This window comes from Salvelinus sp. IW2-2015, linkage group LG4p (assembly GCF_002910315.2).
Source record: "Salvelinus sp. IW2-2015 linkage group LG4p, ASM291031v2, whole genome shotgun sequence".
In the NCBI taxonomy this organism is placed as follows: Eukaryota; Metazoa; Chordata; class Actinopteri; order Salmoniformes; family Salmonidae; genus Salvelinus; species Salvelinus sp. IW2-2015.
In genome coordinates, this window is record NC_036841.1 from 4,086,270 (window position 1) to 4,111,557 (window position 25,288).

A 25,288-nucleotide genomic window follows, 5' to 3' on the forward strand; every position below is an offset into this window, starting at 1 on the left:
GACAGGCGGTAACGGTGCATCAAGGCTCAGACAAACAGACTCCTATCCCCTGGCCATAAGACTCAACTTGCTAACTACTGCTCTCCCCCAGGCTATCCACACTGACTATGCCCATCCACAGGTCTCTACTCACTGACACCATACACTTACAGCCACATTCACACACCACCTCTGCGTCTATAATGATTAGATTTATTACTACCATAACACTGCTGTCAATTGATTATATATTATTACCAGCGCTGCATTGTTGGGAAAGAGCTCAAGGTAAGAATTTCACAGTACTGTTTTACACCAGTTGTATCCTGTGCACGTGGCAAATACACTTTGGGTCCACTGCTGGGCCACTTTCTGGTATTCACCACTAAATCTCTGCTCAGGAAGTGTGTCTGTTCATGTGACAATTGTCTACGGACAATTCCAATGTACAGGCACTCTAGGCACAGGAAAGATTGGATATCCTGCGTTACTAGGAGGTATTGTTTCAGACAAAGTGTGTGTGTGTGTACAAAGACCATTCATTACTAGCTGAACAACTCAATAGCAGTCTAATTTGGCTGGCATCACTTCCTAATTGTGATACTACGACAGGCCACTTATAAAAAGGTGAAGCAAGTGTCTCCCCAGAATGTGTTAAAGCTGTATTTCATCAACAGGCGGAAACAAGTGGATTAGCTGCAGTTTATGGAAACGGCATCCTCAACAAATTTAATGTCTGGAATAAACCACCTGTGTGTAAAACACTAACTGAACATGGAAATAGACATGACATATTGCTAAAACACATTTCTAAATGTAATTTATCAAACTTGAATTAACTAAAATAGTCACTGCTCATTATAACCTTGACAAGGAGACTAGGTGAAACTAATGAACATTTCACTACCTGCTACAAACGGGTCACAAATAGAATACAGGACAACTGGTAAGTTACGTTCCCGTCTACCATTTTTTGCTTAATGAACATGACCCAGTACTACAGGTTAACTATGTTCCATTATGTCCCCAGTGGCTTGGCCACCACTCTAAACAGAGTGTTCTTCAGGTAGGTACACAGTTGGTTCATCAGGTCCTTGTTTTGGCCTTCCACCCAGTGGATCTCCACGGCAACATCCTGCTCCTCTGCCTTCACGTTCACCAAGCACTTAAACAGGAAGTGTTGCCCAGCGCCAGGGCTCTGTGGCTGCATCACTTCCTGTCCAGTGGCATTGACTTCCTGTTCCTGTGTTTCGATAGGTACTTCCTCTGGTGTGATTATGGCTTCCTGTTTCTGTGTTGTGGTGGGTAGTGCTGTCTGTGCCAGTGTGGTATTGGGTGTTATAGAGGTAGGAGAAGACTCCATGATGACATCCTCCTCTGTCCCACTGTTCTTGACTGGGACACAGCTGGTTTCCTCCTCCTGGCTTAGAACTTCCTGTCCGCTGGCCCCCTGAGAGTTGGCCCGGTTGGTCCCTGACTGTGGAACACTGCCTGGCCCTTGTGCTGCCGTGGGAGTGTGTGAATCTGAGTGTGAGCTATCCGGAATGTGTGTAGAGGAGTGGTGCTGGGCTGTGACTGAGGAAGGGGTGGTGGAAATACCACTGGGGGGCGCTCTGGGCAGCTCTCTGAGGTGTCGGCCCTGGTCTCTGCGTCTCTGTCTCCCGTGGATCCAGGTGTTCTCCACAACAGTCAGGAACAGACTCCGCTCCTTCCTCCCACATGGGACACGCTTGTACAGCACCTGTAGAACATAATGACAGTTGTGTATTTTATCTAGGATTTGTATACCTCTGTTGGAAAAACTGGGTTAGGGTGTATGTTTGCAGTAAGGCATGTCAATGAATGAGGTGTGTACATGTAAATGCTTAAGGAGTTGTGTGGTGCGGTATGTGTTCCTTACAGTACAAGTGTGTGTGTTGCGGAGTGTTCTTGTGATTGCTGTGTGTCAGTTTTTTTTGCATAGAAAAGTATTGGGCGTATTATATGTGCATTCAGAATGTATTCAGACCGACTTTCCACTTTGTTACATTAGCCTTATTATAAAAAATATATTCGCAATACCCCATAATGACACAGCAAGAACAGGCAAAGAATTTTCTGCACATAAAAAAAAAAAAAAAAAAATTGAAATCACATTTACATAAGTATTCAGACCCTTTACTCAGTGCTTTGTTGAAGCACCTTTGGCAACGATTACAGTCTTGGGTATGACGCTACAAGCTTGGCAAACCTGTATTTGGGGAGTTTCTCCCATTCTTCTCTGCAGATCCTCAAGCTCTGTCAGGTTCGATGGGGAGCGTCGCTGCACAGCTATTTTCAGGTCTGCTCCCCAGCTATTTTCAGGTCTCTCCAGAGATGTTCGATCAGGTTCAAGTCCGGGCTCTGGCTGGGCCACTCAGACATTCAGACTTGTCCTGAAGCCACTCCTGCATTGTCTTGGCAGTGTGCTTAGGGTCGTTCTCCTGTTGGAAGGTGAACCTTCACCCCAGTCTGAGGTCCTGAGCGCTCTGGAGCAGGCTTTCAGCGAGGATCTCTACTTTGCTCCGTTCATCTTTGCCTTGATCCTGACTAGTCGCCCAGTCCCTGCCGCTGAAAAACATCCCCACAGCATGATGCTGCACCGTAGGGATGGTGCCATGTTTCCTCCAGACTAGGCATTCAGGCCAGAGAGTTCAAGCTTGGTTTCCTCAGACCAGAATTTTGTTTCTCATGGTCTGAGTTTTTTTAGGTGACTTTTGGCAAACTCCAAGAGGGCATTCATGTGCCTTTTTACTGAGGAGTGGCTTTCCATCTGGCCACTCTACCATAAAGGCCTGATTGGTGGAGTGCTGCAGAGATGAGTGTCCTTCTGGAAGATTCTCCCATCTCCACAGAGGAACTCTGTAGCTCTACCAAAGCGGCCAGCTCTAGGAAGAGCCTCGGTTCCAAACTTTTTCCATTTAAGAATGGGACCTTCAATGCTGCAGACTTTTTGTACCCTTCCCCAGATCTTTGCCTCGATACAATCCTGTCTCGGAGATCTACGGACAATTCCTCCGACCTCTGGGCTTGGTTTTTGCTCTGACATGCACTGTCAACTGTGGGACCTTTATTTAGACAGGTGTGCCTTTACAAATCATGTCCAATCAATTGTATTTACCACAGGTGGACTCCAATCAAGTTGTAGAAACATCAAGGATTATCAATGGAAACAGGATGTACCAGAGCTCAATTTCAAGACTCATAGCAAAGGGTCTGAATACTTATGTAAATAAGTAGAAGTTGTTTTTTATAAAATTGGTAACATTTCAGAACCTGTTATTGCTTTGTCATTATTGGGTGTTGTGTGTAGATTGAGGAAAACATTTAATCCATTTTAGAACAAGGCTGTTAAAGTAACAATGTGGAAAAAGTCAAGGGGTCTGAATACTTTCCGGTGTGTAGAAAGTATGTAGAAAAGATAATGGACCTATTTTTTGTATAATATCAACAATCACCAAAAGAAGAGGTACTGTCTGGGAGAATCTATAATTCAAATAATGATGCATTCAGGAGTATTTTGGGCTCACATTGATTTCCTTATGTTAGAGCATAACAACTAGTGCTCAATTTCATACATTGGTTTTTAAAACAACAAATTGACCAATGTCTGTTCAACTATTTGAATTCCATTTTTTCCCCTGAGAGCTCAATGAGCACATTGCACACTTTCCCCTGAGATAAATCAGATCAAGGCCGAACTGTGCGATGTAGGGAGCTGTAGTTTCCAGCAGGCCAATATTCTATATAGTTTACCGCAGAAAACATAATTAACTACAATGACCATAATCCATTGCACATCTACTTGTGCGGTCTGTGTTTCTTTTACGGCTGCTACATTAGGTTAGTGTGGGGCAGACACAGCGAGAGAGAAGAATGCGTGATCATGAGGAATAGAGGGCAGTTGCTTCACAAGGTATCTCTACTGGAAAATAGATCTAAGTGACTGATAGTTGGTGTTCAGGAGTCATAAAAGTATGCCTGATTTACGTTTCAAGTACTACTAAAATAGTAATTTTGAAATATTGAATAAAGTAATCAAAAAACAATACAAAGCCTATAGAAACTACTCCTAACTAACCAAATGTGAAAAAAAAGTTCAAGTGAGATTGAAATAGATTTAATAGCAATTTGTCAGAGTATTGTGTAGATCAAAGTGAAAAAAAAGTTGCATAAGTATTCACCCCCTTTTGTTTAGGCAAGCCTAAATTAGTTCAGAAGTAAAACTTTGGCTTAACAAATCATAAGTTATATGGACTCTCACTCTGAAATAAGAGTACTTTTTTTAATGACTACCCCTTCCTGTCCCCCATACATACATTAATTATGTTTTCTGTAAGGTCTATCAAGTACTGAATTTCAAGCACCGACTAAACTACAAAGACCAGGGAGTTTTTCCAAAGCCTCATAGGCCAGTGATTGAATATCACTAAGCATGGTCATGTTAATAATTAGGCTGTGGATGATGTATTAAACCACCCAAACACAAAGATGGTTGTCCTTCTGAACTGAGCTGCAGGACAGGAAGGAAACTGCTTAGGGATGTCACCAGGAGCCCATTGGTCATTTTAAAACGACTACAGAGTTCAATGGCTGTGATGGGAGAAAACGGAGGATGGATCAACATTGTAGTGACTCCACAATAATGAGCTAAATGACAGCGTGAACATACAGTATTGTGTACAAAAGACACTAAAGTAATACTGCAAAAAAAACAGCAAAGCAATACACTTTTAGGCCTAAATTCAAAGCCTTATGTTTGGGGAAAATTCAACAACAATGAGTATAATCGTACGGACCTCAAAAAGCCCAAATCGCTCAGCACTAAACTCAGCATAAGCCATGGCAAAATACGTAGAATTACAGGAAATTAGTTTTAAAACGGCAAAATATTCTCTCAGCTCCATGGCAGTGTGTAGATTGGAGGAAATTAGCTTTAAAAACAGCAAACTTTGCTCTCCCCTGCCAAGGTGTGTGCCTTTAAAATGTTCTTGCCCGCAGGCCTGCAACGAATTCAGCTGCACAGACGGGCCGGCCACACCCACCACCTAAGCCCCCTTTTGACCCAGAAAAAACCCTGTATGTGTTTACCTTTAGGTCACTGAGTGTCTTCTCCAGCCAGGCAGTGATGGTCTCTACAGGCCTGGTGTTGGAGGGACAGCCTATAGAGGAGGCCTGGGACTGCAGCTCCTTCACTGTGGGCTGAAGCAGCATGAAGGTCAGTGGCTTACGAGACTTCTCCAGCTTCCTCTTCTTACTGGGTGGAGACTGAGATGGAGAGAGAAATAAAATATCAATTTACAGATTGTGGGGTTTACGGAAAGAGGTAATTAAAAACTTCTGGTGAAGATGTAGTCATACTTCAAAGTAGGTAAAACATTTATTTGGAAAAAGTGAATCCATCTTAAACCTGCCCAGATAAAAAAAAGGGTGATTCATGATGACAGTGTGGAAGACTGCTAGTAAATGCACAATATACAGTGCATTCGGGAAGTAGTCAAACCCATTGACTTTTTCTATATTTTGTTACCTTATTCTAAAATGGATTTAATATAACAATTTCCTCAGCAATCTACACACAATACCCCATAATGACAAAGCGAAAACAGGTTTGTGGACATTTTTGCATATTTATTTAAAACAAAAACACATGCTGGTCACCCGCCAAACTGAGCAATCGGGGGAGAAGGGCCTTGGTCAGGGAGGTGACCAAGAACCCGATGGTCACGCTGACAGAGCTCCAGAGTTCCTCTGTGGAGATGGGAGAACCTTCAAGAAGAACAACCATCTCTGCAGCACTCCACCAACCAGGCCTTTATGGTAGAGTGGCCAGACAGAAGCCACTCCTCAGTAAATGGCACGACAGCCCGCTTGGAGTTTGCCAAAAGGGACTTAATTAACCTTTTGTCAATAGGGGGAGCTGTTAGCATTATTTTTTTTTTTACATTTCCAAATTAAACTGCCTCGTACTCAATTCTTGATCGTACAATATGCATATTATTGTTATTATTGGATAGAAAACAGTCTATAGTTTCTATAGGAGTTGAAATTTTGTCTCTGAGTGGTACAGAACAATTTCTACAGCACTTTTCATGACAGGGTTCAGATTTCAGAAATTTTTACCTCTGATCTGGGGTCTGTTTATAAGGCCACAGTGAATGCTATAATGAAACCGACCTGCTACGTCTTCCTCTGGGTGTCTGTACGTCATCAACGTTTTCTGAAATCGATGGGACTTCACGCCATTATAAATGACCAAAATGTACAGAGACCACCCTTTCTCAACGTGCACCTGAAGCGTAAAGGACATCGGACATGCCTCGTTCCAAATCGTTTTCTAACCAGCAGTATTTCTCCGGTCATGTTTTCAGTCGTTATAGTTGTTAAAAAACATCATAAGTAGTGAATTTTAACCGTTTTATATCAATTTATATCCGTTTAGTGCGATTTGAGGAATTTCTTTGTCGTGCACTCTGAAAGTTGACACGCTTTAGGGTGTCGGTCGTGGTGATGGACCATTTCGAAGGACAGAGGACATCTATCGACCAAAAGACGTCTTATAACATAGAAAGATACATTGCCCAAGAATATGATGGAAGATCAGCTCAAAGTAAGCAATATTTAATATGATAAACCGTGTTTCTGTCGAAATATTTTAAACGCACATATCGCCATTTTGTTTGGTATAGCTTCACTTGGCCAACCCTGTATTGAAAGTAAGGATAATTTTAAAAATGTAAATCAGCGGTTGCATTAAGAATAATTTGTCTTTCGATTCCTGTCAACCCTGTATTTTTAGTCAAGTAAATGATTAGCTTTTAATTAAACTAGATCACTCTGATAGATGACGTCAGACATATTGAGGCTTGATTTCCTAGTAATTTCATTGTGTAAACCACGGTTTTGTATGGCTAATATGCACCTTTCGAACAACTGTATATGTATGTTGTAAAATGATGTTACAGGAGTGTCACGGAAGAATTCTGAGAAGGTTAGTGAAAAAATTAATATCTTTTGGCGGTGGTTACGTTATAGCGCTCTTTGGCTGGAATCGTGCTCTGGTAACGTTGGAACATGTAGTATGCTAACTTATCGATTTATGTGTTTTTCGCTGAAAAAACGCTTAGAAAATCTGAAATATGGTCTGAAATCACAAGAACTGGTGTCTTTCCATTGCATGCTTTGTCTATTTTTTATAATGTTTTATGATTGAGTAAATTGGTCCTACACGTTGCTTCTATCTAGTAATTCTAGTGGATTTGGTGCTGGTCGTCAAGTTGTAAACTGTGATTTCTACCTGAAATACTGCACTTTTTTCTAACAAAAACTATCCTATACCATGAATATGTTATCAGACTGTCATCTGATGGTTTTTTTTATAGGTTATTGGCTACATATCTTAGTTGAGCCCGAATTGGTGAAGCACCTGAAGGGAGTAAGAAACTGATGGGAGTTAGAATAGTGGTGTATTTTGCTAACGTGTTTAGCTAATAGATTACATATTTTGTCTTCCCTGTAAAACATTTTAAAAATCTGAAATGGTGGCTTTATTCACAAGATCTGTATCTTTCATCTGGTGTCTTGGACTTGTGATTTAATGATATTTAGATGCTACTATCTACTTCTGAAGCTATGCTATCTATGCTAATCAGTGTGTGGGGGGTGGGGGGTGCTCCCGGATCCGGGTTTCTGAGGCAGTAAAAGTTAAAGGAATCTGACCATGAAAAACAAGATTCTCTGGTCTGAGGAAACCAAGATTGAACTCCTTGGCTTAATGCCAAGCGTCACATCTGGAGGAAACCTGGCACCTTCCCTATGGTGAAGCATGGTGCTGGCAACAACATGCTGTGGGGATGTTTTTCAGTGGCAGGGACTGGGTGACTAGTCAGGATCAAGGGAAAGATGAACAAAGCAAAATACAGAGATCCTTGATTAAAAACCTGCTCCAGAGTGCCCAGGACCTCAGACTGGGGCTAAGGTTCACCTTCCAACAGGACAACGACCCTAAGCACACAGGCAAGACAAAGCAGGAGTGGCTTCGGGACAGGTCTCTGAATGTCCTTGAGTGGCCCAGCCAGAGCCCAGACTTGAACCCGATCGAACATCTGGAGAGACCTGAAAATAGCTGTGCAGCAACGCTCCCCTACAACCTGACAGAGCTTGAGAGGATCTGCAGAGAAGAGCGGGAGAAACTCCCCAAACACACGTGTGACAAGCGTGTAGTCATACCCAAGAACACTCGAGGCTGTAATTGCTGCCAAAGGTGCTTCAACAAAGTGCTAAGTAAAGGGTCTGAATACTCGTAAATGTGATTTCAGTTTTATTTTGTTATTTCCCAAAATTCAGAAAAGTTTTGTTTGTCATTATGGGTTATTGTATGTAGATTGATGGGGGAAAAAAATAGTTAATACATTTTAAAATAAGGCTGTAATGTAACAAAATGTGGGAAAAGTACTTTCCGAATGCACTGTAAATACTTACACAGGCAGGGTTGGGGAGTAACGGATTTAATCCGTTACATTATGGGATTACCAAAAACCGCTAACTCATCCGTTACCAGCAAAAATATTGTAATCAGATACTTTTGAAAAACTAGAGGATTACTTTTAAATTCAGAAAGGTTTGAAAAAATAGTAGTACACTATTACAAGTAGTACACTACACACCCTCAGAGAAACTGACAATTAAGCTTAAACATTGACGACATTGAGTTAACAATTTCTAAAGTGAAGTCTCACTTCAAATGTTATGTCACATGCACCGAATACAACAGGTGTAGTAGACCTTACAGTGAAATGCTTCCTTACAAGCCCTTAACCAACAATGCAGTTAAGAAAATACCCCAAAAAGAATTAAAGAGCAGCAGTAAATAACAATAGCGGGGCTATATACAGGGGGTACCGGTACAGAGTCAATGTGCGGGGGCACCGGTGTCGAGGTAATATGTACATGTAGGTAGAGTTATTAAAGTGCCTATGCATAGATAATAGAGTAGCAGCAGTGTAAAAGAGGAGGAGGGGGGGTACAATGCAAATAGTCTGGGTAGCCATTTGATTAGATGGTCAGGAGTCTTATGGCTTGGGGGTAGGTGTTTAGAAGCCTCTTGGACCTAGACTTGGCGCTCTGGTACCGCTTGCCGTGCGGTAGCAGAGAGAACAGTCTATGACTAGGGTGGCTGGAGTCTTTGACAATTTTTAGGGCCTTCCTCTGACACCGCCTGGTATAGAGGTCTTGGATGGCAGGAAGCTTGGCCCCGGTGATGTACTCTGACGTACGCACTACCCTCTGTAGTGCCTTGCGGTCGGAGTCCGAGCAGTTGCCAAAGCAGGCAGTGATGCAACCCGTCAGGATGCTTTCGATGGTGCAGCTGTAGAACCTTTTGAGGATCTGAGACCCCATGCCAAATCTTTTCAGTCTCCTGAGGGGGAATAGGTTTTGTCGTGCCCTCTTCACGACTGTCATGGTGTGCTTGGACCATGTTAGTTTGCTGGTGATGTGGACGCCAAGGAACTTGAAGCGCTCAACCTGCTCCACTACTTTCCTAGTCACCATGGAAATCCCTCTGGATAGCTGGGGAATGATGGATGAAGATGTAGTGAGGAGAGAAACAGATGAGTGAAGGGAGGAGAAGAGCGGACGGAGAAGAGGAAGCAAAATACTTTTGCTCACTCATTCCGTGACAATGAGTGAGTGAAAGAGGGATTGATGTAGAGATAGTCTTGGACTCCTGTAGATTTCGGCCAGGAATGAGTCATGACCTGCATACCCGTCTCTCCCTCCCTGTGACTGCTATTCTTTACCCTCCACGTTCCTCCTTAGCTCATCTTTGTGTCAACACATTGCATTGTGAAGGCAAAGAACCATACCATTAAAAAAATTGAGTTGGTAATATCAAAACACCACAAGGGGGCGCTCCTTCCATGTCCTACACCTCAGCAATGACATTGGCCCTGCTGTACCTTGCCTCAGCGCTGCTTTGGTGGAGGAATTTCTTCCCTAAGCAAGTCCCCCACATAATAATACCACAGGGCTCTACCTTAAACTGTGCTATAGGTTAACATTTATTCATTGGTCCATAAAATCCTATTTAAATGCACCAGATTGCCAGATCGGGTCTGCAGTGAAACAATGCAATAATGACATTGCAGTCAGTCAGTCACTCAGACAATATGGCTAACTGACCTAGTCAGCACAGAATGGAGGACTGGACTACGACCTTCAAACTGGTCTTAGATCAGTTATCTGTGAGATGTTTAATTAATGTATTATCCTTCCATAGAAAAAAGGTGTTATCAGACTAGTCAATAGGAGAAAGAATTGACAGTGTCTAGTCTAGACTCATACCTGGATTCAAATACTATTTTTATAATTTAGTTGGGCTAGATTAAGATTGTTCTATTGATTCTTTTGACCCAGGCAATCGCAAAACTACTAGCCCTGCCCATCTGGTACTCTAGGAAAGCTAAAGCAAATGAAAGATTGCAAATAGTTTTTGAACCCAGGTCTGTCTTATGAGTCTATACCAGCCAGGCCTGGTTATAGCTGCTTCATGCGTTTCTGATTGTTTCCCAGCCTCTCTCTCTCTGCTCAGTAAGCCCCTGCAGCTTAAACCAAGAAAATCTATACAATCCATCAAGGATTGTAGCCTGTCTGTACAGCATATCCTTGACATAAATACACACAGTAACACAGTACACACACTCATATGCATGTACACACACAGATTCACACAAACAAAAGCATACACACAGAAAAACACTTACACACAAGCACATACCAAAAACCACGGACAGGAAAGAACACCTCTCCTCATCTAGTCTGTGTGTATACAGCTTTAAGTTCACTCTTTGGTCTCCAGTGATTCATCTTTGCTCTTTCCCTCCCTTTCCCTTTCCATTATTAACCTGGCTCACCCACTCCCACCTCCTCATACACTCAAATGTGTGGTCAGTCCACACACAAGAAAAATAGCTTTCTGTATTCTGTTTTGACCACACCTCGCTCTAGTCTTCTAGTGTAGCCAGTCTGTCTGTTTCTCTCTCTAGCAGCCAGTCTACCCCAATTCTAACCAGGACTCAAGCCTGGGTGCTCAGCTGAACAAACAGAGCCCCAGCATGGCTCCCCTGATATTCAATTACTGACCACACAGACAGACAGATCAGCAGAAGAGAGATGGCTATTCAACCTAGCTAGGGCTAGCCCCCTCCCAGAACCTCAATACCAGGGTCTTGCTCCTGTTGACCTCTGACCCCTCCCTAACCATGCCCCTTGCTGTAAATCTTCTCCTGCATGCCAGACACGCCCCCTGCTGTGGGCCCACATTGTCACATGACACTCAGAACACAGATACCAACAAGAGCTAGAGCGCTTTGATTTTAATGCTCCCTCTCCAAGTCTCCTTTTATGGTCTCTGTACCTTTTTCTTTCTCTCTATCGTCCTCAGTATGTCTCCCCCCCCCTCTGTGTAATGAAGGGATCAGATTCTGTCAATGTGGCTAGTGAGACTCACTTCCTGCCTTACACATCAGTCAGATGTCAGAGCTATTGATTCAATCACCAGGTTGTGCTGAAAACACAGGCTGTGGTGCCACGGAGGAGCTAGTTACATTTACATTACATTTAAGTCATTTAGCAGACGCTCTTATCCAGAGCGACTTACAAATTGGTGCATTCACCTTATGATATCCAGTGGAACAACCACTTTACAATAGTGCATCTAACTCTTTTAAGGGGGGGGGGGGGGTTAGAAGGATTACTTTATCCTATCCTAGGTATTCCTTAAAGAGGTGGGGTTTCAGGTGTCTCCGGAAGGTGGTGATTGACTCCGCTGACCTGGCGTCGTGAGGGAGTTTGTTCCACCATTGGGGTGCCAGAGCAGCGTTACTACTAGTTACTAGTACACAGGTGCCTGCTCTAGTAATCCATGGGTTAAGTAGGCCACAGACACATTTGTACGCTCACCTGCACACAGTCATATGCACAATTCATGCATAGAACCCCCCCCCCCCACACACACACTCCTCCCCAGTCTGCCTGGTAATGGAGTGCTCCACTGTGAGAGGAGAGGGCAGTAAAATGTAGGCCAATCTTTCTGCTCAACTGCCTTTGGTGTAAGGCAAACGAAACAAGAATTTGACTGACACCAAAGGAGTCTTCATATATTGCAACACTCCCCTTTCCATTGGGCTCCCTGGTGGCGCAGCGGTGATTCGAATCCAGACTGCATCACATCCGGCCGTCCCATAGGGCGGCGCACAATTGGCCCAGCGTCGTCCGGGTTTGGCCGGGGTAGGCCGTCATTGTAAATAAGAATTTGTTCTCAACTGACTTGCCTAGTTATAAAGGTTAAATTTAAAACACGTAATTTAAAAAAATCCCCAGGCCTCTAGCGCCCTTTTTAATTCTCGTTCAAATTCCCAATATTTCCAGCTTTCACACTCTCATATTGAGCTCTGATCTCTCCCTCATTCTATCACTCCCTCAGTGGCCCAAGAGCCTAATGGAATGGCGTGCGGGTGCGCACACTCCTGCCCCGGCAACTGTTGCCTGGATACAGCAAATTAGGGGAGGGACTTAAACATCTCCCCAGAGAGTGGGTTGAGTGCTGCCTGTGTTCTCTTATGGAATTGGCTGGAGAATGGAGTGGGATGGGCCGGGAATGCATTATTAAGGAAGTGTGGGGAGGTTGGGAACGTCTGGGGAATGTCTGGAAAAGTTGCAGGGGTGTAGTTAGGACATGGGTCTGGATGACTGGGAATGAGGGAGGGAAGAAAAAGGGAAGGAGAGAGAGGTGATGCCATGCTTATGCCTTCCTTCTCTTCTACTCTCCCACTATAGATGAACTGGTTGGGAGAGGACCCGAGGGGAACCACCCACCAGAGCCAGCTTACCGGAACAGTAACGTCATCATAGAAACTCCAGGCCAGAGCCCAGCGCATGGTCCGTCCCTGGCAGAACTCTGTGTGGGTCACTTTGGGTACCTGGAAACAGACCGATACAGAGAACATTAGACAACGCTAATGGAGCAGACGACAACAAGCATTAGCAATACACAGGTAGCTCTACAGAGGCACATTCCCAGCATGTCCAGGTGAAGGAGCGCAGCACTACATCCTTCAAGGTGTGAACAGGACACATTTACACATACAGCGCTTAGTGCCAGAGCTGAGCACTAGTGAGAAGAGCCTCCAATAAGCATGAAGGACCTGGGGGAAAAGATCAGTGTAAAAGACTCTTGAATAGTATCCACTTGATACCCCCTCCCTACACACAATCAATAAGCAGTGGGTTTCAGTGGGGAATGTGCTCCAGGGATGCAGGTCAAAGATCTCGGAGGCAAGAAAACGCATCCCTATATGACAGTGCCATGTTGACCTCTAAACACCCCCTGAACCAAGCAGCGAGAGAGAACAAGGAAGATAGAGAGAAAGAAACACAGGATGCAGCATATAGCATTAGCATATTAATTAGGTCTCCTATTACACCCCCACCCTCTTGCATGCGCTGGACGTTGGCCATGGCTGCACTAACACTAATGAGCAGCGACAGCCCTCTGACACCTCTGGAGGAGCATGGGATTGTGGGATGGTCCTCCCCCAGTGATTGACGTGTGTGGTTAACACCATGGGAGCTGCTGTGCCAGTCATCCCCAGTGAATGAGTCTCGTAATCTCGGAGGTAAGCGACTGGCACAGTGACACAGGGCTGGAGACTAACCTCTATAGCCAGTCAGTTATCAGTCATGTGCTAGGGGCTAATAGCTAGGATAATGGAGCTAATGAACGTTAGTTGGACTGACATACCGTCTGTGTGTGTATGCGTACGTGTGTGTAATATAAATGTTTGTGTGTAGGCCCTGCCATGCGTTTCAGTCACGCAAGGCTAATAGAATTCAGCTCAATCAGGTCTGGGCTATGACATTGCTTAGCCAGCGTATTAGCCAGGCTTGATCCGTTATGGTTCAGAAGGTATCTAATCCCACTCTTCCGTCTCAGAGGTGGTATTAGAGATGGTGGGAGGGAGCTCATTCAACCCTCCATTACCTCACCTTATCACTGGGTATATATGGGGAATCAGGATATTTTTAACACATGCCAGGGCTTGGTACAGCACAGAGCATCTGTGTGTGGTACCCAAGCTTGGTACAGTACAGAGCATCTGTGTGTTGTATCTGTTTGCGAGTGCTGTGTGTATAAGATCATGTATGAGCATCAAATGTCTCCTCAGAGCTCCCATTCTGAAGACTGTCTCAAATATACATAGGTGTGTGTTTGTGCACTCACCCCTTGTTTTCTCAGCTCCTCCTTCAAAGGTGCCAGGCTGCACTTCTTTCCCAGCATGCAACTGTACCACCTGGAAGAATAATAATCTATTAGGAGTGTGTGTGTGTGTGAGTCCAGCGCGCTGGGCATGAACCCCTGCCTGCGATCAAACAAGCGGCAGATATAGGATCTACCTCTTGCTTCCCTCCATGGAAAAACATCCTAACTGACTTTCTGTAGTTCTGAGGCAAAGAGGGTAGTTGTAATTACTACATATATAAATATATATGAGAGAGAGACAACAGGGCCAGTATGAGTCTCTATGGTGGAACAGAGCTTTGAAGTCCAGCCCAGGGCAGGGCAGATCAATCGCTTTCCTCTGCAATGAAGAGATAAGTCTACTGTAATCAATACAACAGCATATAGAGCCTCAGTACTAACCAGCAAAGATAAATACAGAGTAACTTAGCATGAGAAACACAGAGACAAACATAGCAGGGAGAAATAGACAAACCAACAGTGAGTCAATCTGGATAGGAAAACTAAACAATGCATGACAAACCTCGTCTGGTTGGGTTGCCTATCCTGTCTAGATTAATTAGGCCTAGATACTATATATCTCTGAGCAATGCTGTGTATGGTGAGGATGGCGTGTTTATTGTTATGATAATGGAACAATCTTTTCAAGAGATCTGAAAGTAGTGCTTTCGGTCCCCGAAAATTGTGTACTGCCACATGTGCTCTGCTCTGTGTGCATGGTGTGTACAATGTCAACATTTAGGATCATTATGTTTGATGTACAGTTACAAGATGACATGGCGTCACACCCTGGGATGTTCTGAAAAGAATGAGGTTGTGTGATGATTGTGAAGAGAATTGGCCGGGGCGCACACACCTGAATGCACTCATGACTCCTTTCTATCCGTACCAAAATTACATAACGGTTTCTCTGAATTGCCTTGTGAAAGCTTAACACTGCAAGATCATAGTTTCAAACTTGGCTAGTCATATTGGCATAAGGGGTAATGGTGGGGGTGAAGAGGGTTTTGGGTAGGGTGGGGTGGGGGTAAGGGTGGGAGTGGGGGTGAAAGGGTTTTTGGTAGGGGTGGGGTAAGGGTGGGAGTGGGGGTGAAAGGGTTTTTGGTAGGGGTGGGGGCGCAAAGGCCTCGTCTCAAGTGGCACCATGAAATATTGAGGACCTGTAATATCCCCAGATGTTCCCCACTTTGTCATGCAGAGAGGAGGCTGAACATTCATGTTAACACACACACACACACACACACCAGCTTCCCCACTTCCTCCAGTAAGACCTTCCATCCCTAAAGAACTAAAATATCCATAGGGGGTCAGACAGAAGCAGTCAGATTCTTGGCAAAGTTGTACATTTATTTTCAAGCTATTCCTTCCAAGAGTACAAAGACCGGTGATTACAACGTTATTACCCTCTCCACATAGCTAGTGATTATCAGATCATATACAGACAATGACTAGCAGAGGGCATCTCGTGAAAAGGGGGACTTCCTGGCTGGTGGTTGGGGTGTGTTTATGACTATCTATGTGTGATAGTCTGGTGAGAGTAATTCGGTTTAGTGTTGTTGAAAGGGGGGGGGGGGGGGGGTCGTGAGTCTCAGAGACCAATCAGAGGGGCTGGCTTGGTTTCTGTGGACACCTGGCGGTAGCTCTGCTGTCCCAGCATGCAGTGTGTGGAGTGACAGCCTGCTACTGCTGCCTTGGCCCCTGCCCCAAACAAACTACACACACTGCAGGGGAGGAGGGAAAGAACAGAAGCGGGAGACTAGGGCAGGCACACCTTTCCCTGTGGCAGACACTCAACACCAGCCAAGCGCACCATACAAGTACATCGGTGTGAACACACAGACAGACACATGCAGGCAAACCAGACACAGAGAGCGATGGACACTTTTCCCCTGTGAGGGCCACTCATCTTTCACACAGAAATATGCACACACCGCACACACTCTCCTGTGGGTGACAATCATCTTACACACAAAAATATGGTAGTGACACAGTTCAACACACTCGTACACATGCAATCACACACCTTCCAAGTCAGCCCTTGTCTGTCACCACACGTGCAGTGTGATCAAATCTAATTCTCTCACACACACACACACGTTCCCTGCGGGCATGCAGATACTGCGGGGGGGGGGGGGGGGGTGGGTTGGGTGACTGTTTACCCTGGTGCCAATTCATTAAACAAACTCTGGGTGACAGCTCCATCCCATCGTTCTGCTCTCCTCCATCAGTGGCCCTTTATCATCCCTCCTTACCTTACATCCTAAATGAAAGGGTGCATTTGTAACAGAAGGTAATGAACAAACACCCAACAACACCAACACATAACCATCAGCTTTTTCTATATTATATTTGGGGTTTAGGAAAGTGGCGCAGATAAATTCAGCAAAAAAAAAGAAAAGTCTCCTTTTCAGGACCCTGTCTTTCAAAGATAATTCGTAAAAATCCAAATACCTTCCTTGTAAAGGGTTTAAACACTGTTTCCCATGCTTGTTTAATTCACCATAAACAATTAACGAACACGCACCTGTGGAACGGTCCTTAAGACACTAACAGCTTACAGACGGTAGGCATTTAAGGTCACAGTTATGAAAACGTAGGACATTAAAGAGAACTTTCTACCAACTCTGAAGAACACCAAAAGAAAGATGCCCAGGGTCCCTGCTCATCTGCGTGAATGTGCCTTAGGCATGCTGCAAGGAGGCATGAGGAAGGCAGATGTGGCCAGGGCAATGAATTGCAATGTCTGTACTGTGAGACGCCTAAGACAGCGCTACAGGGAGACAGGACGGACAGCTGATCGTCCTCGCAGTGGCAGACCACGTGTAACAACACCTGCACAGGAATCGGTACATCCGAACATCACACCTGCAGGACAGGTACAGGATGGCAACAACTGCCCTAGTTACACCAGGAACGCACCATCCCTCCATCAGTGCTCAGACTGTCCGCAATAGGCTGGACTGAGGGCTTGTAGGCCTGTTGTAAGGCAGGTCCTCATCAGACATCACCGGCAACAACGTCGCCTATGGGCACAAACTCACCGTCGCTGGACCAGACAGGACTGGCAAAAAGTGGTCTTCACTGATGAGTCGCGGTTTTGTCTCACCAGGGGTGATGGTCGGATTCACGTTTATCGTCGAAGGAATGAGCGTTACACCGAGGCCTGTACTCTGGAGCGGGATCAATTTGGAGGGTCCGTCATGGTCTGGGGCAGTGTGTCACAGCATCGGACTGAGCTTGTTGTCATTGCAGGCAATCTCAACGCTGTGCATTACAGGGAAGACATCTTCCTCCCTCATGTGGTACCCTTCATGCAGGCTCATCCTGACATGACCCTCCAGCATGACAATGACACCAGCCATACTGCTCGTTCTGTGTGTGATTTCCTGCAAGACAGGAATGTCAGTGTTCTGCCATGGCCAGCGAAGAGCCTGGATCTCAATCCCACTAATGGATCGGAGGGTGAGGGCTAGGGTCATTCCCCCCAGAAATGTCCAGGAACTTGCAGGTGCCTTGGTGGAAGAGTGGGGTAACATCTCACAGCAAGAACTGGCAAATCTGGTGCAGTCCATGAGGAGGAGATGCACTGCAGTACTTAGTATCTGGTGTGGCCACCAGCTGCATTGTTACTTTTGATTTTGACCCCCCCTTTGTTCAGAGACACATCATTCAATTTCTGTTAGTCACATGTCTATGGAACTTGTTCAGTTTATGTCTCAGTTGTTGAATCTTGTTATGTTCATACAAATAGTAGTTGACGTTTCTTTTTTTGCTGAGTTTATAAAGCATGACCAATCGGAAACCAGCGTGATGAGATCTTGAACGCTACTCCACCACACCCTGTGTACTGATGGGGACCAATGTGTGGTGTGTTTGTGTGTACTACGCGCGCACGTCCTACGTGTGTGTGTGTGTGTCACTCTCTCACCGCAGGCGTGTCTTGAGCTGCAGGCTGTCGTGGATGATTCTCTTGACAAACTCCAGCTCTCCTCCCTCAGCCATGATCTCTGTCACACCACCTGTGTTCACTGAGCTGGGGGGAGGACGACGAGAGTTCCTGGAATTTACCCCCTGGGGAGGAGGACGGAGAGAAAGGGGGAGAGGGGAGGAACAGGGTGGGAGGCAAAGAGGGGGGAGAAGGAGAGGAAAAGAGGGGCATGGGGCGAGAAAGTAAAGGGTATGAGAAAGAGGGAGTGACAGAGAAAAGGAAAAGACAAAAATAGAGGGGGAGGAAAACAGTGAATAAATTAGATTTATAAAGCCGTTTTTCCAGATTCTCAGAACACTTTCCATTTAAAGAGGCCTACCTTAGCCTCTAGTTGGTTGGCGAAGAAGGGAGGGTTACACATGCAGAAGTCATAGACGATGGCTGACTCCTCTTTTAGAGCGTCCATTAACAGGGTCTTCTGGGGAACTTTCACCACTGGGACATGAGACAGGGCAAGGACACGTTATCAACAAGGTTTCAAGCCATCTTCCTTTCAGTAGTGGAACATTACAATGCGGCTACCAATGGACAGCTTGCCACTGACCTTTTATGAGATCCGAGAGGTTGTTCTGCTCTACGTTCCTGGTGGCATAGTCAAAGCAGATGTCATCTACCTCAGTAGCCAGGTAATGCCAGCCGTTCATAGAGGCTCCCAGCAGGGGGTAGATACAGGATGCTCCAGTACCTGGGGATATAACACACTACATGAGGCACAGGGTGTGTGTATTCAATGCCACTCCCGCTGTCTCTTATTGTCCATAATGGATTAACAAGAGGTGATCCAGACAGCCATGATCAGATCGTCCAGGTCTAACAGAGACCAGGGCCTCCAACCTACCCAACCACAGTGAGGTCCCCTGGGGCAGTGGAGATGGGTGAGATGGCACCTCGCAGGTCAAGCTTTGGGAGAGAGTAATGCCCTGTGGCTATCCATCAGGAGAGTGACAGCTCCAATCAGCTTACAGAATGGACCAGGCACCAGGGTCACCAATCACTGACCTGTCCGCCTCTCTGAGGAGCTAAACTGACGAACACACACATCACACTCTCTGATGGATAGAGCAGGAAACCAGCCATGACATGTGGATGGGGATTTGGCCAGTGATATCTAGTGGTCCACAGGAAATAGATAGGCCTACAGTACATGTGGGATACGAAGGTGGATGTGCCAACCATCATGCAGCCCCTCTGCCAGTCTCTGTGCCAGTCTGTGATGCACACGGACAGCCAGCTGCCCTTGGACTAGTAGGAGTCAGCCTGTATTAAAAGCATGTCTCAGAGTAGGAGTGCGGATCTAGGATCAGGTCCCCCCTGTAATTAAATTCATATTCATTATGATCTCATATGGCAAAACTGATCCTATATCAGCACTCCTCTAAGACTTTGTGAATATGTGTCCTGGGCTAGACCTGTGCCAGGCAGCCCCTCTCAGCCAGCCTGTAATGCTCAATGTCAGGCAGACGTTCTTATAGGTTGTCCCCCAAATAGCACCTTATATAGCACACACTACCCATAGGCTTTCGTCAAATGTAATGCACTGGGCCTCCCGAGTGGCGCAGCGGTCTAAGGCACTGCATCGCAGTGCTAGAGGCGTCACTACAGACCCGGGTTCAATCCCGGGCTGTATCACAACCGACTTTGATCGGGAGTCCCATAGTGCGGCACAACTGGCCCAGCACCATCCGAGTTAGGGGAGGGCTTTACTTGGTTCATCGCGCTCTAGCGACTCCTTGTGGCGGGGCCGGGTGCCTGCAGACGGACCCCAGTTGTCAGTTGAACAGTGTTTCCTCCGACACATTGGTGTGGCTGGCTTCTGGGTTAAGCGGGCGGGTGTTAAGAAGCACGGTTTGGCTACTGCTGGAGGAATATCCCTTGAGCAAACAAACATGATCACACATTAAATAACTTGACCACTCTCCATTACTGATGTGATGTTTATATGGGAATTTTATTTGATTTATTTAACCTTTATTTAACTAGGCAACAAATTCTTAATTACAACGACGGCCTAGGAACAGTGGGTTAACTGCCTTGTTCAGGGGCAGAAAGACAGATTTTTACCTTGTCGGCTCGGGGATTCGATCTAGCAAACTTTCGGTTACTGGCCCAACGCTCTAACCACTAGGCTACCTGTCGCCCCAATGGGAGTTTATTCATCCCATTTAGCATTGAGGATATTTGTGCTCTATCTATATAGACAGGTGAGAAACCAACGGTCTAATTTAACTAAGAACCAGTGGAGGGATTAAAGGGCCAGGCCTTATAAAAGCCATCTATTCCTCTACAGAAACAGGACTGGTGGTAAAGAGGCATCCTAGCAATGATGGCTGAAACAAGAGGGATGGTTCATTTCAAAGAGATCAAGGGAGAGGGGCTATATTTAGTAGGGGTTATCAGAGGTCAGAACTGTACCGATGTCGATGCCCCTGCGTGGTTCCCCCTGGCCTCCGATCAGGTCCTCCACCCAGTGGATGTAGTTGAGTCTGAGAGGCACAGTGGGGATGAGACGCTCCAGAGGGATGTCTATGGTCAGCCCAAAGTCTTCCTTCAGCAGGGTACAGGTCAGGGCTCGCACCGCCTCTGGCTCCTTGAAGTTCAGCCTGCACGAGGGGGAGGGGCAACAGATGTAGTTAAAATGCTAAAGTAACTACACCATAACTACACAGGTAAAACAAAAACAAGTAACTACACCATAAACCCAGACCTTAACACATTTATTGTAAACTCACGGAGAGCCACTAACTAAGAAGCCCTAAATTAAATGGCAAATCAATTCTACCCCACCCTTCTGCTTCTCCTAAAGACCACCCTTCCAGGCTGACACCATGTCACATAAACCACCCCTCTTCCAGGCAGCCCTAGACTGCATTCCCCCCTTCCCTTCCTGAGCAGCCAAGTGCTCATATCTCCCATTCCCCCTCATCACACGTCAACCACCACGATGTGACCCGTCGACAAATTAAATGAGCTTATCAATTTACACTTCTTCGCTAATGATACAGAAATCATATTTTCCAGCATTAAACCAGACCCACACACCTCTTGCTCTACATTTTTTATGATTTCCACTGCCTGGAAAGCATATTTTGTGTTTGAGAAACACAACAAAATAATTTTGGGGTTTGAGAGACAAAGAGAGTGGGACAGATAGAGCAAGATGTGTGTAATTAACCAGTCTGTGTGCTGCATTCACACCTCCAGACAGCAATTAGACACCTCCTGGTGATAGGAGCGTCTGGCACCTCCTAGCTGGGTTCGGGGGGCGAGACGGAGAGCCTATTCACCACAGCTACAGCAAAGAGGAGAGAGACTTTCACTGATGAAGAGCGTGACTATAGGGAGAGGATGAGTTAGACTACGTGCATATGGGGGAAAGTGTAATTTATATAGTACAATGTGACAGACGGGGGTTCGAACCCGTGTCCCCGAAGACTGTGTTAGCCCACTGGGCTAAAGCCTAGGCATTGGCTACGGTAGTCGTCAGGTTTCAGTTTCTCTCTTCTCCTTAGAAGCAGTCCGTTGATCAATATGCAGAGAACGAGGCCGTTCAGAGCCTGCCTGCCTGCTCAGCCTTCTATTTTTAGACTGTAATGTGTGTGTGTGCGTATGTACTGCAGAGCACTGCAACGCCGGATCTCTATGGCAACCACCACGGACCACCAGCACACACAGGCAGTAAAGCACACGTAAATCCAGCCACGCTGGAGCAATATGGCTGATACAGGAAGAAGCGTGAGCGTGCACGAGATCGAGACGCACATTGTAGGGTGGACGTTTGTGCGCCAGACGATGGACGGTGTCGGACATGGGACAAACCGGTGGCAGTATAAACCGCGTTTGTGAGAGAATTCATGTTGTCTGTGTTAAAGTGTTACAGGAATAAGGTGAGCGAGGAGGATGGTGATGTAGAGGACTCAGGTGGAATGATAAGGGCGGTAAGAAGCCTAAGGGAACCTGACGTAATGAAAGCAGAGTAAGGTTGTGAGGGGGACGAAGGTTGAGATCTGTTGTTAGGAGGGTTGTGGGCTGTGGTGGGTGAGTACACAGGGAGTTCTGGTCTCCAAACTACCTGGGCAGAGGCATACTCAGCAGTTTCCCTCTGCATTTGGAAATACAATAGTGAGAGGACAAAGAGACAATAGTGAGAGGACAAAGAGACAATAGTGAGAGGACAGAGGGAGTACAGCAATTAGAATGTGGGGGTGGGAGCAAAATATCAGCAGATGGAACAGAAGAATGTGACCTCATGAGAGATGAGGGAATTGAAACTGTGATGAGCACGAGAACAGTCCTAGTGCAGTGAGGGAACTGCTGCAGCTGAAGAAGCCAGAAGCACAGTAAGCCCCCACGTCTCCCCCCTCCACTGGCGTAGTCCTTCATCAGCACAGATAGAGATGGAGGCGACCTTCAGGTCAAACTCATTTTAATTCTGAATGCACAGGATTTTTGGGGGACAGATTAGCAGCTCCATTTCCCACATCAGGTTATTGTTCGCTGCACTGAACACAACAAGTATTGATTGTTCCTGACTCAGAGGTGTAGCCAAGACTAGGAGAGCTCCACTTTAAATGAAGGCACTTAAGTATGTAGAAGAGCTCATCAGGTATAAAACGAAAAAAACTTTTAGTGCCACTAAGTTCAATGCAAAGGAGAAGCTGAAGCCATTCAAAGAAGCCACAGTTATCCTCAGTAAAGAGCTCGGCCCTAATCAAAGTCCATGCTGATCAGGGGCTCTCATTGGTTAACAAGCGAAGCAATCAGAGAGGTCCTGGTAATCAGTTGGCCGTAATCAGAAACCCAGTCAACCAATCAGGGAGATTGAGGTGATTTAGTGCACTTCCACCATATAAGCTACCCATCTAGTGCCTTCAGATCTGCAAGCTTAGCATACACAAAAGATGTACAGTGCCTTCAGAAAGTATTCATACCCCTTGACATACCACTATGTTGTGTTACAGCCTGAATTCAAAATGGATTAAAATGATAATTTCTCACCCATCTACACACATAACACCTTAATGACAAAGTGAAAACATGTTTTAAGAAATGTTTGCTTAATTTATTGAAAATTAAATACAGAAATATTGAATTTGCATAAGTATTCACACCCGAGCAGCAATTCCAACTTTGAGTCTTTTGGGGTAAGTCTAAGAGCTTTGCACACCTGAATTTAAGAAAAAAAAGCTAATTATTCATAAAACAAGTGAATTGTCAATCATTGCTAGACAGACATTTTCCAATCTTGCCATAGATTTTCAAATTCCACTTCGACATTAGGGGGTATTTGTGTCACTAATCTACACTCATCTCAATTGCATCCATTTTAAATTCAAGCTGTAACAAAATGTGTATAAAGTAAAGGGGTGTGAATACTTTCTTAAGGCACTGTATATGGTCTAGCCAGGGGACTCGTTTTCAGACTGATCCATATTTCTCCCTTCACCACCTCCTCCTGTCTTCTACGATGGTAACAATGCAAGCAGAGCACCAGGAAGGAACCCACTGTGAGATGGAAAGTTCCATTGTTCCATTTATTAAAGGAAGATGGGGAAAAAACTCCTCCACCCACCAGGGATGGTTTCTCTGCTGGTAATATCTGCACCCCCAAAAACGATGACAGCCAAATGAAATGTCACCCAGAGTGTTGAATTTTTTATGCCCTCCCGCGGCATCATGGGTCGTCAGCCAGTCAGCCAGAGACAGCCGCGATGGAACGCCTGGGTCATCTCTCTGGTTCATGCTTCCTAATCCCATCTCTCTGCCATTGAGTCCTCGCTCTCTCCATCTCTTACATCACTCTCCCTCCTTGATGAGAACCCCCCCAAATATATCTTACTTTCAATTCTAAAGGCTAATTCTCTCTCATCCCTCTCGTCAAACTTCTCTCAATCACATACCCCCTCCTCTCTATCTTTCAGTCTCCTCCAACTCCAGTGGGGCTCAGTGAGTGAGAGGAGACTGGTTTATTCATCTCCCAGAGGGATTGGTTGTCTCCTCGTCGTCTCCCCAAGAGAACTCTGATCCACTGAATCAATGGCTGCTCAAGTACTCAACTAAGGCTACTTACTTACCAGATTAATACACCACAAATACAGAAGTATGCTAATCCAACCACTTGCTTGGTGGCAGAAGGGGATCCTAAATCACTGGCAAAGAACAAGAGGAAAACATCCATAGACAGGATTTGCCAAGCAGTGGACTAATCTTGAAGTTCTCTTGAAGCTTTAAATTGTGTTCACACTAGTGTAAGCGCTTCAGGGAGACATCAGTGCTGGATTGTAGGGATATTCAGGGTGAAGACTTGTGTCTCACTGGTAGGTCCTTTTTCAGTTTACGGATCTTGCACTTTTGGGACTACTGCATTTGTTCCATTGCACCAGGCACGCTCAATCAAGCGCTGCTGAAATATTTGAAAGAAAACAAATAATATTTGAACCCACGCAGGTCTGGTAGTGAGCAAACTCTAGAGAAAGAGGTTGTGTTGTCTCCCTCTCAGTCGGTCATTCTGTCCATCAGTGAGTCACGTATGGTAATGGAGCTCTTTCTGTCTGTCTGTCAGTGTCTGTAGTTCTGTCAGTGAGTCGTCTCTCTATCCGTCTATCCTTCTGTCAGCGAGTCATGTAGTGTACAGTAATGATTCTCTCTTCTGTAATTACCACCTGGCTGCTGCAGATGGACATCAAGCACATTTAAACAGCTCTCCTCTGCCTCACTGCTCACCCACACAGTCACTAAACAGCCACGCCAGACAGCTGATAAACTAACTAGCTCACACACACTCTGCACATTCACAATGAAAATACCCACAGCCCACGCCAATATGTTTTCACTCATACAGTAGACGCTTGCACCTGATGGTGACATCGGCATGTCTGTCTGCATTCATTTGCATTTACACAATGTAATTTTCACACTGAGCAGACGGGTGCCAATTTCAACACAAAGACGAGGCTGGATCACTTCCAATGTACAAACGAGAGGGGTATACACACATGAGCATGGGG

At 45.5% G+C, this 25,288-nt stretch overlaps 2 protein-coding genes across 4 annotated transcripts in view; one reads left to right on the top strand and one right to left on the bottom strand.

Moving 5' to 3' along the window:
• The window catches only part of limk1a (LIM domain kinase 1a), a 526,526-nt gene that overhangs the window by 178,504 nt on the left and 322,734 nt on the right, over positions 1 to 25,288 (top strand). The gene's annotated exons all lie outside the window — the stretch shown is intronic.
• mettl16 (methyltransferase 16, N6-methyladenosine) overlaps positions 668 to 25,288 on the bottom strand; it is a 28,208-nt gene continuing 3,587 nt past the window's right edge. For all 3 annotated transcript variants that reach the window (XM_023980720.2, XM_023980713.2, XM_023980710.2), the window contains exons 3-10: positions 20,697 to 20,884; positions 18,829 to 18,969; positions 18,604 to 18,719; positions 18,225 to 18,367; positions 14,279 to 14,348; positions 12,888 to 12,977; positions 5,089 to 5,265; positions 668 to 1,720 (exon numbers count right to left, since the gene is read on the bottom strand). In XM_023980720.2, coding sequence (XP_023836488.1) covers positions 998 to 1,720; positions 5,089 to 5,265; positions 12,888 to 12,977; positions 14,279 to 14,348; positions 18,225 to 18,367; positions 18,604 to 18,719; positions 18,829 to 18,969; positions 20,697 to 20,884 — 1,648 coding nt within the window. In that variant the 3' untranslated portion in view covers positions 668 to 997. The remainder of the gene's footprint in view (positions 1,721 to 5,088; positions 5,266 to 12,887; positions 12,978 to 14,278; positions 14,349 to 18,224; positions 18,368 to 18,603; positions 18,720 to 18,828; positions 18,970 to 20,696; positions 20,885 to 25,288) is intronic.